The 11,928-nt window shown below is 35.5% G+C and overlaps 1 protein-coding gene and 1 long non-coding RNA gene across 4 annotated transcripts; both read left to right on the top strand.

The window, feature by feature from the left end:
• Nucleotides 1–2,745: 2,745 nt before the first annotated feature.
• LOC107999122 (GDNF-inducible zinc finger protein 1-like) lies at nt 2,746–5,133 on the top strand. 2 transcript variants are annotated; one of them, XM_017058792.3, is made up of 4 exons: nt 2,746–3,068; nt 3,372–3,641; nt 3,795–3,908; nt 4,233–5,133. In XM_017058792.3, the coding sequence occupies exons 2-4, from the start codon at nt 3,381–3,383 to the stop codon at nt 4,908–4,910; spliced, it is 1,053 nt and encodes a 350-aa protein (XP_016914281.1). In that variant the 5' UTR covers nt 2,746–3,068; nt 3,372–3,380; the 3' UTR covers nt 4,911–5,133. The 2 variants fall into 2 exon arrangements, with proteins under 2 accessions (XP_016914281.1, XP_016914279.1); XM_017058790.3 differs by having other exon boundaries at nt 2,749–3,068; nt 3,355–3,641.
• Nucleotides 5,134–7,983: 2,850 nt separating this feature from the next.
• Nucleotides 7,984–10,688, top strand: LOC107999125 (uncharacterized). Of its 2 annotated transcripts, none has more exons than XR_001766295.3 (5): nt 7,984–8,019; nt 8,138–8,246; nt 8,937–9,056; nt 9,646–9,707; nt 10,031–10,688. It is a non-coding gene; the product is annotated as an uncharacterized LOC107999125 (long non-coding RNA). The 2 variants fall into 2 exon arrangements; XR_009829941.1 differs by having other exon boundaries at nt 7,987–8,051.
• The last annotated feature ends 1,240 nt before the right edge of the window (nt 10,689–11,928 follow it).

Here is an 11,928-nt window from a genome sequence, read left to right as displayed (position 1 = left end):
CCTCCTCCGTGTATCAAGAAAGAGGGAGAGCGAGTCGTATTGGCAGATAGCTAGACGTCGTTTTACAACCCCTTATCTGGATGGTTGGTGTCATCGATTTCCATGTGCAGATTCTTCGTTCATATCCCCTTTCGTCGTTCGATAAAAGGAGACGTACTTGCTCGAAAGTCCGGTCAATTTTAATGCACGACGTTATATTTTCCCCTCTTCCATCGACCTTATCCGAGAAGAAGAAGATTCGGACGCGCGCGTTTCGAACGCGGGAGCGAAAAATATCGCGGCAAGCGGAGTACATCGAGGCAATTCCCTTCATCTGCTTATATTACACATACAATATCTGGGTATCGAAGTCGGTTGATCCTGGCAACTTCTCTCCCTTGGCGGGCGGGGGCTATACATCATACTTTCTTCTTTATTAAACTCATATTTTTCAAAAAGTCTCACCTCTCGCTACTATCTCGAGGTGGCGCGGCCTCCTCTCGCTCAGGAACGCCGGGAACGAAAAATTCGCTCGGCTCTCGCGGATAAGATGAGCATGAAAATTGGCCCGGCTGAAAATGATTTACATTCGAACGTCGCGCGATGATGATAAAACTGGGACTGGAGCTCGAGTACTCGCTCTTCCCATGAATAATTTACCCCGTGGGGGAAGTCGATACAAAGATATTTCCGAAACTTTGAATTTTTTCACAATTTTTGGGAGGATAGGTGCCACTCCCCTTTCTCTCTTCGTCGTCTCCAACGGTGAGATTTTCAAAGCGCGATATAATATTCGATCGAAGGAAGGACCACAAGTCGAAAAGAAAACTTCGAGCGGTGGTTTCGCCCGATTCGTCTGCTTCCACGTTCGACGCGTCCTGGAGAGATTGACCGTTTCGCGGCCGTAAAAAAAAAGAAAAAAGAAAAGAAAAAGGAGAGCCAGAGCTCCTTTAGCCGGCTTTCAGCAAACTGCTCCCCTTCCCCCTCCCTTCCCCGTGACCCGAAACCGCGGCCGGTTATAAAGCATTCTTCCAGTTTATTAGACGAAGAAGACTCGCGGGCTTCTTTTTATATTAAGCATGTGCATTATTAATGCGCGAGCATAACCGTAAAATGCTGATGAAAAAAAGTTGCGGAGCCCCACGGGCGTTCCTTCGTGGCCAGGCAGGCCAGGAAGCGCCGCCTGCGAGCTGCTCCTGCGAGATTGCCGCTTGACCGACTTCGGATCCAGCCCGACACGAAATTCGCTCCTCCTCCCCCACTCTTCTCTTCTCGATTTAATTTCACCTGTGTATCGTAACACGAGCGTCGACGAAGATCGAAGAAACGAGAGTAACGTTGGATCGACTCGAATGAATATTTCATCGGGAAAGGAGATCTCTATTTTTTTTTTCCTTCGAGCGATTGTCATTGGACAGGGAGGGCAGGGAAAATCAATTATTCATCCCGAATTGGTCGGGAAAAAGTCGTAATTATCCGGGGCAAATACAAGCTTAATACGCGGAGAGAAGTGTACCAGCCTCCCCTCCCCCCCTCCCTGCCTCGTTACTTCTGTTTCGTTCACCGGCGGGAGCCCTCCATCGGTTAGTACTCTCCCAGTCTTCGGCCTTCCTTCTTACCGTGAATAACCATTTGTATTTCCAATTAGCTTTGCTAATAAGAAGACGGAGGAGGCATTGCCGTAGTTAAAAAAAAAAGAAAAAAAAAAAAGGAAGAAAAAAAAATGTATAACCTCATCCAGCCACTGGGGAAATAAAGAAAAGCGCCGCTCCGGTATGACAATACCGGCGGGTCGAGCGGGGTTATACCGGCTGAACTACAATTAAAAATCCTCGCTTCACCCTCGCTTAACTCCTGCCTCCTCCTTATGCCGTATTAACGACCGGGACGTGCAGGGAGGGGACACGAAACATCCTACCAAACATCGAGGCTTTTTTTGCCAATTTTATGCTTGACCCCATCTTCTCCACCCTATCCTTGTCCGCCTCCGCTACCCTCTGCCTTCTGCCTCTCTCTCTGTCTATCCGTCCGTCCGTCCGTCTGCCTGCCTGCCTGCCTGTCTATCCGTCTGTCTGTCTGTCTGTCTGTCTGTCGGTCGGTCGGTCGGTCCGTTCTTCCCTGTTCCATCTTTATTTCTCGTTCAACAGTTCGTTTCCTCGGTCTCGTTACGGTGATCACTCTGTTCGACTAACAATAAGCAAACGTTTGTTCTTTCGTGAAAATAGACCGATCTGTTATGGGGCCAACTTTCGTTCTCTCGGATCGAAGGGAAGGGAAAAGAAGATTTTGTCCGGACGTGTTCGGAAAAGTCGGCCGAGAGATTGAAAATTATAAATTATTTATTTTCTTTCGTGAAATATAATATAAGATATGAAAAATTGATATTAAACTGAGATTAATTTAATTTCTTCAAAAAAGAAATTTTAATTCGAGTAATAGGTGAAAAGAAAGAAATAGGTAAATAAATAAAATGAAAAATATCGTATAATTTATCGATATTCTTAGACCTTCTAGAGGTAAAGAAGAAAAAAGAAAATCGCATCGCGTTTCAACGCCAAAATGATATCCCGAGAAAAATATCGAGTTAAGTATCTGGCAAAAGAAAAAAAAAAAAAGAAAAGAAAAGAAAAAAAGAAAAACACGATGGAAAAAAAGAAAGTCGTATCTAGTCGATAATTTCAGAAATTGGAAATTAAAATAAGTGTTACGGATCAATACGATGATTCTATCTTCAACAGATACGAGTAAACGTTAATAGAAAAAATATGTGCCGATATTGGCGATCAGTAAGAAGCGATAAGCAGATTGGATTTCGTCGAAGGCAGCCCTGTGTTTGCAAACTTGGATTTCTGAGCGGCGACTCCGCCTGGCGTCCTTTGTTGTGTCAACCATCAAAGTCAACACGAGGTCAACTAAACACGGATTCTTCTCTCAGTCACTGTCGACGAGCTGTGAAATGTGTGTCGTATATTGAAACATTCCCTATTCAACGTATAATTTATATTTGATTCATGGTACAAAGCAAAGTATTCAATTTTTACTCCTGTGTTTCGAGAAATTTATTACTTTGCCGTACACGGATGCATCGCGTAAGTATGAGTTCTTTCGACGCTTTTCGTTCTGTATACTACATTTCTAAAAATCCATTTTACGATCAATACATTCGATCCCCGATACACATCGTGCAACGAGTTTTAGCTTTACGGTTATATTTAAAATTTAATATTTTTACTTACGTAAACAGATAACAATGCACCTTTTTCCTTTCGAAATTTAAATTTCGATAGCAGACGAAACGATTGATATCTTCTTTTTTTTTCGTCTAGTTTAAATTTCACACGATCGTATCCTCGATACATATGTGTATATTTTCAGCTGGAATTACTTTATAGTAAACAAATATGAGAGTGAAAACCGTGCCGAGACAGAGGATATCTCAAGGTAACGCGAACGTTGGCTCGGTGTCTGAAACGGTTACTAGAAAAATTGAAAATTCGGAACAACGCTCGAACGATGAGGAAAAGGAAGTGTCAAAAGGCGAAAGTGATGCGTTACTCGAGCCGAACGATCCGGGCAGAGATCAGAAAGATCCATCCGTGAAAGTCAAGGAGAAGATGGAAACATCGATCCATTTGGAAAAAGTGTTGAACATGTCGATCAAGGTAGATAAATAATTACGCGCGCGTACACGTCTCTCGAATTTATCGAGTATATGATTTTTATTCAGTGCATCGGTTTTTATCTCGAAAATGAGCAACGATACGTTACGCTTGTGTTATACTTTTTTCAAATATGATTTATTTTTTTTTTTTTAGATCGAAGAGGATTCGGTGCTTCTCAGCTTAATAGCCGGTCCAAGTTGCAATTACTCCAACTCGCACTCAAAGAGAGATACAAAGGAATTTATTAGCAACGACGACAATAACAATGTATAATACATTCTCATTAATAATTGATAGACTGCGAATGCTTTATACGGTACTCATCTGGTATCAATATCGTAGGGAATGAATAGAAGAGTGAATGTGAAAAATAATAAATACAAAATTATACACCGTGTGAAAAAAACGTAGACGTTATATAAAACACGATGTATATATATATCGTTTTAATTGCAAAGCATTTCTATGCAATTTTCCTTGCCTCTATTTTATACAAATATTTGGATAAATATTTAGATAAATATTCACAGTCTACCGATTTACCATTTATTTTCCACGATGTTACGTCGCAACGTAATCGATCTGTTTTAGATAATAACATCGGAGACGGAATCAGAAAATTATTCCTGCATTGCCGGCTGCTCGAGCAAAGAAGATTCAGAATCGTGCGAAAACAAAGACGAAGAGAGAGAGGAAGCTCTTAATTTATGCAAACGGGATTGTCAAGAGAAAGACGTGTCGAATCACAATGTGGGATCCGATGAAAAGTTAAAAGACACTTTTCTTTACAAAATCATGACAGATCCGACGTTCCTAGACAATATACAAAAGAACAAACAGACGAAGCGATACATGTGCGAATTTTGTAAGCAAACGTTCGGTAACAGCGACGAGCTGGCCGACCACATGGATGTGAAGAAGGACGAGTCGAATCAGGTGATATGTTGCGCGTGCAAAAAAACGTTCGCCCAGAAACGGTATCTTAGATATCATCAGAGGTGTCACTCGGAGAGGACCATGTTTACCTGCGACATTTGCACCAAGAAGTACACCAGAATGGACAATTTGTCCAGGCACAACGCATTCCACGTGAACCCGGATAAATTCTCGTGCACCTTTTGCGAGAAGACATTCGCGAGGAAGGATCTGTTGAACAAGCATTTGAAAAGTCACGACAAGAATCGTTTTATGTGCGAGGTGTGTCAAAGATATTTCAAAGGCCCGCTCACGTTGGATAATCATAAAAAGAATTTCCACTCCATTGTATAATATATACCATATATTGTATGTACTTATTATTTATATTTACAAGTAGATATCGTGCAATCAACGTATCGCAAGTAAGGAATAAATAACGAGCATCTTATTTATCTTTGAGATTTTTCTCGAACGATGCGTAATAAATAAAGATTAGGTGTGAAAAGAACGACCATTGCCAAATTCACTGTATCGATAAATTCTTTTACACGAAACAAATTAATTTTCATAGACACATGTTGCAAATTATATATAAAACCTAAGATTTATACTTTGTTGATTTACAATTAAAAATCGATGAAATTATTCCGCAACGGGATGTAAGAAGAAATTACTTTTTCGAGTCCTGCCTGTAAAAAGGATCGATCGAACTATCGTTTAAACAAAGTGGAGAATTTGAAGGGCGTTGCACCTTGTACGAGGCATTGGGCAGAAAAAAAAACGCCAGAAGAAAATTCTTTTTACCCCGTAATACCCTCGCGTGGTCTCGAGAACTTTCCCTCCTTTTCTTTTTCCTTTCTTTTCGTTTGTCTGCCCCCCTCTGTCTTTCCCCCTTCGTCCCCCATTGCACCTCGGCGTTTCTCTCGCTCCCATCCACCCTTGGTCTTCCAGTTGAAATCTAAAACATAATCCGTTTCTTCCGCCCTCCCTCTCTCGCCCTGGCCACTTGGCGAAAAAAACCGAGCACTCTGTTTGTTTCGGCTCAAAGGGTAGAGCGGCGCCGCAACAAGGAGCACTTTGAAAATCCGACGTATTACCGCGAGAGAGAACATCCAATCGCCAACTGCATAGAACAACCACCAAGGTTGACCCGCGTCCCTTTCCCTTTCCATTCGCGCTTTTACCCTCCGTTTTCTTATTTTTTTCTTCACAGCCTTCTTACCCCTTCACCCTCCTCTATCTTCTCTCACAGGTTAGCCCCTCCCAGTTTAATGCAATTAAGTCGAGCGTTAAAATATCGTTCTTAATTCGCCCCTCCCGGCACCTTTTGTTTCCTCTGTGGTTTAACGCGAACAGTTTGCGCTGCTTCCTTTTCCCTCTCTCGTTCTCGTTTTTTTCCTTTTTTTTTTTTTATCTTAAGAAGGGAACGCACACGCCTTCGCGTGTTGTGCACCGCGAATTGTCGGATAAAAAACACTTCCTCTTTTGACGTTTGTAATTATTTTCTCATTCGTCAACTTCTTTTCTCGATGTCCTCGATCTCATCGAGCGCGATTGTGCTTTTCAATGTTTCGCTCGGTACGTTGCGATTGTTGTTACACTTTTTTGTAAGGTAAGCTTTTCAAAGATGCATATATATATATATATATGTACACACGATTTTTTGTTTTATTTCGTAAAATGAGGATAGGTCAAGAATATATCTTCTATGCAAGATATTTTATCCGTATGTCGTAGGTCGGCGAGCCAAAAGATTTTTACAAATTTTTCACGGAAGAGCGCGGAAGGAATGCAATGCTGCTCCTCACTCGTTTACACCTCTTTTCCAACCTCTTGTTACGTTCAAGCTTGTCCCTTTGATCCGGCTTATTCGGGCAGCGTATGTCGTGAAGCTGACCAAAAATGCAACAAAGTTTTCGCGAACGTCCTGGCACGAATGCCAGTAGAGATTTTGCGGTCCCTTTGCCAAGCGTCGAACTCTGTTTTTCCTTTGCGCGTTTCACCATCCTCTACCTTTTGACAATTACATGTCCGACAAGATTCTTGAATATTCATCAGGAATTTCGTGATTCACGAGAACTCTGTTTCAAGTATTCTTTGCCATTCGATATTTTAGCATGCAAGACATTTTGACCAAAATTTTCGAAAATATACGCGGATACGTAATTTTCTATTTAAAATTTTCTCCTTTTTCCCCCAAGCTTCTTCTCTGACTCTGTGGCACAATTAAATAAGCGAGATGTTTCCACGAATCTCTCGTATTTTTGCATCTTTTTGCCAGTTTCCCTTAAAAACATTAACTCTCAACGAAGATATCTACGACTCGCGATAGACGGAGATTCGATAGATACAAGAAATCACAGAGGATTCAATTTGGAGATTTGATTTTTGTATATGAAATGAAACGTTCGATTATACGGTAATTCTGAGTACAATTTATTTATACTCTTTATTTTTTCCAGTTTTTATTCCATTGTAAATATACGAACAAATTTTTAGTTTTAAAATTATTAACATGATTCTTTTCTCTTATTCGTTTATTTCAATCGTATGAATTTTATGAGTACAATTACATGTATGTTTATATATATATATTTTTTATTGATAAAATTTCATTTAAAGAATCATAAAATAAATATTCATTATATGCTGTTTTAAAAAAATTTAATGATATATATAAATTACTAAACTAAATTACTAAACTCGACAGTTATTTAAGTCGATGTCTTAATATTTTCTTCCTTTTAATTTCTTTTTTGAATGCTATTCATCTTCTTGCTCACTTTTTCTTTTTAATCTTTTATTTTCTTCTGGTTGGAAATATTAGGTTATTTCTTCGATTGAATAATAAAGGTTTTAATTTTATGTTGTTTTATTTTGAATAAAATGAATATATCTTCGGTATTGATGCTATTAATAAATTATATGATTTTAAATTTTAATCTTAATATCAAAATTTGAATGAGGATTTTTTAAAATCTCATTGTTGCACGATGGACAACATGCGAGGTGATTTTTTTTTAAATAATTTATGTATGATATAAGAGCAACAAATTGCAATTAATGTAAAAGATTCATTGACAAAAATCTATTATATATAATTTTTATATTTATTTTTTTCTTAATTTTTTTATTTTTTCAGTTTTCCGTTTTAGTTTAATATTTATTTTAAATTCTCTCGTTATATTTCAGTTTTATTAATTTAAATAATTTTTATATCAAATGAAATGTAATAATCTTTTTAATTGAATTTTTTGTAAAATTTCGATATATAGAAATCTTTTTTTTTTGAATAGAATTAAAATATTATACATGTTTATTTTAATTTTCGCGCGGCTAAAGTGAATAAAGAATCCTTCGGCCAATCGGAAAGCCGCTAAAATCTAACGGTAAGATGCCAGTGCGCATGTCATCAGTCCATAGTTGAAAATTGTGGTGACAGGTTGTTTCGTCGGCAGAAGTATGTAATTATACACAAACTTTTATTAATAAGTCGGTATATTACGGTTATTAAGCTTAATAATCATAGATGAATTAATATGTTTATTTAATTATCATTATTAAACATTTTTGTGCAGACTATTGTTTGGATTCGAGCTTCGTAGGCTTCGATATTTTGTAAGTATGGTAGATTTTGCACACACCACGAAAATGAAGAGATAATTCAACGATTTTCGTGCAAATATGGTAAGATTTTGTTTATTTTAACAGAAACGCAGTTGTTATTAATTTTTTAATTCTTTTTATACACAGAAGTGGAAATAATTAATACAATCAATTCATATATATATATATATATACATATATATTTCACATACATTGTCATATACATATTTCATTCCAAATTCGTATGTCTATTCATACGTTCAACTCGCGTGTTATTATTTCTGTTTTGTTTTGATTTTACGCTCGAAGCTCCAAGGCTGAAAACATTTTTTATAATACTTTCCGGGAAATTGACGGTTAGCTATGTCCACGCTCGATACATTCCGACTTAAACGAATTGTTGACGATATTTCTCTTTCGATATGTCGAAATTTGCGAGAAATCATTTTGTTGTTAAAATTTGCAACGCTTTGCTTCAAGTGTGTGATAATTTATTGCAATATTTATTTTATATATACTTATTTTATAATTGATCTTATACTTTTTATATTGCTAACATTACAATTATTGATATTATAATTAATAATTTTTCGAGAAATATTTTATTTTGTTTTTATTCATTCATTTAATTATTAATGTTAACGTTAACATTAATTTATATTACGAAATACAAGAATTTGCAAAGATTTAAACTAAAATATTGCTTTATTTTATTAACAATCAGTTTAATCTTGTATATTTATCTTAAATATTTGATTTTTTTTTGTACAGATAAGTAGCTAATTACTGAAATTATTTTAAGTCGTCAATTTTCAATATGGATACCAATTATAACAATTTATGGAAGAAAAACAAGATATAAATTTCCATATAGAAGGAAAATGAATATAAGTAAGTATTTTTATATTTTTTTTATTATATCGAATTACTAATTGTATAATATGTATATATAATTTTTATATAATTCATAATTATTTTTATTGAAAATATAAAGATAATAGATAATTTGATTTATAACTTGCAAAAATTTTTAAATATTCTTAATATATTAAGAACTCTGAATAGAATGTTATTAATTCTAGTAGTGAACATTGACAATTCTTTTAAAAATAATTTTTTCTAACAAATATTTATTTTTTATGTTTATATGTTAAATTTATTATAATAATTATACGTGAAATTAGAGTCAATGCTTATTCATAGATTACGTAACATAAACGGAAATATTAATATAATTTTTTATTTTTAAATATTGGTTTTCGATACAAAATAGAGTCAGTCTTCTCTCAAAAGAATAAGGCGATAATTTCATATGAAATTATCTTTTTTTTTACCTGAATTTTTACTCTAAAGTTGTTAGAAAATTCCAATTTTTAAACTTCTTATTCGGAGATTTCAATTTTTATTGTTATTATTAGCTTCTTAGAATTTTAATATTTATTATCGCATTTATAAATTATAATATTCCACTTTTTTATAGTTTTTGCAATAACTTTGGCTTACGACGGCATTGACGGTAGTGCAGATTCATCGCATCAATTGGTAAGTCGCATTCATTTTGATTCCTTCGGTCACTCTATCGTAGAATGAAAAGTCCAAATCGAGAACAGTGACTGATTGTATACAATTTTCCACGAGCACAATGATCGCGGGTATTTATTACACCCGTGAATAGTAACGTATTCTTTTTTATTGTTTTATTTATTAGTTCGTTATTTACAGTTCCAAAATGAAATTATTATAATCTAGTATTATGTGATCTAATATTTGCAAAATATCAAATATCTAGACGTGCGAGCATTCGTGTATGAAAATTAAATTAGAAGTTATTCCTCTCGTTTGAAAATATATAAAATATATTACAGGTGCAAGAATACACTTCGCGACTGGTAGATTTTGAAATCAAAGCTGTAAGTTTTAAATACTTGTTTGATATTTTCAAAAATATGCTTTGATAGAGGAATCGCCTGAGGATATTTTCATTCATATTAAAATTCGAGTTTATGTTTGCGAATTGTATTTTAATTACTTTTTGAATAAATACATTATGAATTTTTTCCATAAAGTATTAAAATTTCCACAATTGATTACATCGACAGAAGGTAAAAATGCGATAAATTAGAGTCGTTAAAATTTGAGATACGATGATATTATACTATATTAAAATCTATTAGCCCGGTATACACAATTAATCTATTTTTCTCAGCTCAGGATTTTCAGGTTTAATCCCTTCCGTGTTCATTGCCAGGATCTCACTCACGTGGCGAGGTGTTACTTGGGTGAGAGAGAGGCGATGGGCATGATGACCCTAGTTGATAAGTTTAAATCAAAATTTCTCGGCGCCCGACGATACGTCGGTGGTGCACGACGTATTTTCCACGTTGCACGTACGTATGTGTAATCACTCTATGAGATTGCGCCGTTTCGATCATTATTTCTGTCGCTATAATTAATTACAATTGCAATATTGCGCAATATTGATGTATGTAATTAAATATAAATAATAAATAGTTACTGATCTTTAATACTTTTTAATCTACTTGATGTAATTCTTTTATAAAACACTCACTCCTATCCATTCAATCATAAATATTATATAATTAAAATTTAAAAATACACGCGTTTTTATGACATTTCACGCAACGGTCGTTAACCGTCGTCAGTCGATGTCAGTAAAAATGGTACGTAAAGTTGGAGTGTGAAAGTAGTATGGCAAACTCGGAGGTGTCCCGGGACGCTTTCCCTAGCGTAGCCTTTTTTGCGCCCGAGATATTATGCGTGAGAATCGTGGAGCGAGTGTGTTGGTGCGCCTGTTTTTGCCATATTTTTTAAATATAGGGCTAGGTAGGGTGGTATACTTGCGGTGTGTCTGTTTAATTATAAATAGGTAGGGGCCGGGCAGGTTGTCACAGTCTTCGATCGGGTAGGCGCGTTTTCGCGTGACAACTCGTTTCAAGTAATAAAATTCGAGAAATCGAGAGTAGAATTAAAACGAAAATGTCGCTCTCGTTTCTGTCTTTCCTCATCGATTTCTCGAAATAGATTTCGATACGAATCGAGATTTTGCATACAATAAATTGGATTAGATTATCAGAAGATCGTTTTCGTTTATGTGCGTTTAGTTTCGCGCCTTTTTTTTTTTGTTTGATTCAGCGAGTCTCGAGCTTAATTTTAAGTTAAAGAAGACGAAGAGGCCTGACAAATTGTCGCGAAGAGGGCTGCAACGAATTTTTTGGATCATTTTTTCGAATCCAAAGAATGGGAAGTTATCGTTGCCATTTTTGCTCGTTCTGCTCGTTTTAATAGAACGTGGTATTTGTTGCTTGATCGATTTGCATGCCGGCTTGTAGAATCTCATCGCGATTTTTTTATCAGTCTCATTAATTAAAAACGAATTGAATTACTGTTGCGTTAAAATGAGAATCGCGTTCGCTTTTCACTACTTTTATTATGAATTAGCCTTTTATTTTTTATTTAAACTTGAATTTATTTCGTAGTGTTGCGATTTGCGATATTGGAGATATCTTTTATCAAATAATGGCAGTTTGAAAATTATTTCTTACATTTGAAGCATGTTTTTGCTTCTAGAACTCTTATTGCAACTATTATAAAAAAGTTGCATGGTTATTAACAGCTGCTGAAATGGCTTCATCGTATAATAAAATGTAAATAAACAAATTAATTTATTAAAATATCGTAAATTATTAAAACATTTCAAGAAGCATTTTTTCTCTTCTATCTTTTTGTTAAGATACCGTTGAAA

Source organism: Apis cerana, linkage group LG6 (assembly GCF_029169275.1).
Source record: "Apis cerana isolate GH-2021 linkage group LG6, AcerK_1.0, whole genome shotgun sequence".
NCBI lineage: Eukaryota > Metazoa > Arthropoda > Insecta > Hymenoptera > Apidae > Apis > Apis cerana.
The sequence above is the reverse complement of the archived record's forward strand: the minus strand, read 5'-3'. Positions and strand labels throughout refer to the sequence as shown.

Excerpts from the sequence above, each read along its gene's own strand:
- LOC107999122 (XM_017058792.3), top strand. The coding sequence starts at position 3,381 with ATGAGAGTGAAAACCGTGCCGAGACAGAGGATATCTCAAGGTAACGCG. Across the intron at positions 3,642-3,794 it reads TGTTGAACATGTCGATCAAG|ATCGAAGAGGATTCGGTGCT; the intron begins GTAGATAAATAA and ends TTTTTTTTTTAG. Across the intron at positions 3,909-4,232 it reads GCAACGACGACAATAACAAT|ATAATAACATCGGAGACGGA; the intron begins GTATAATACATT and ends GATCTGTTTTAG.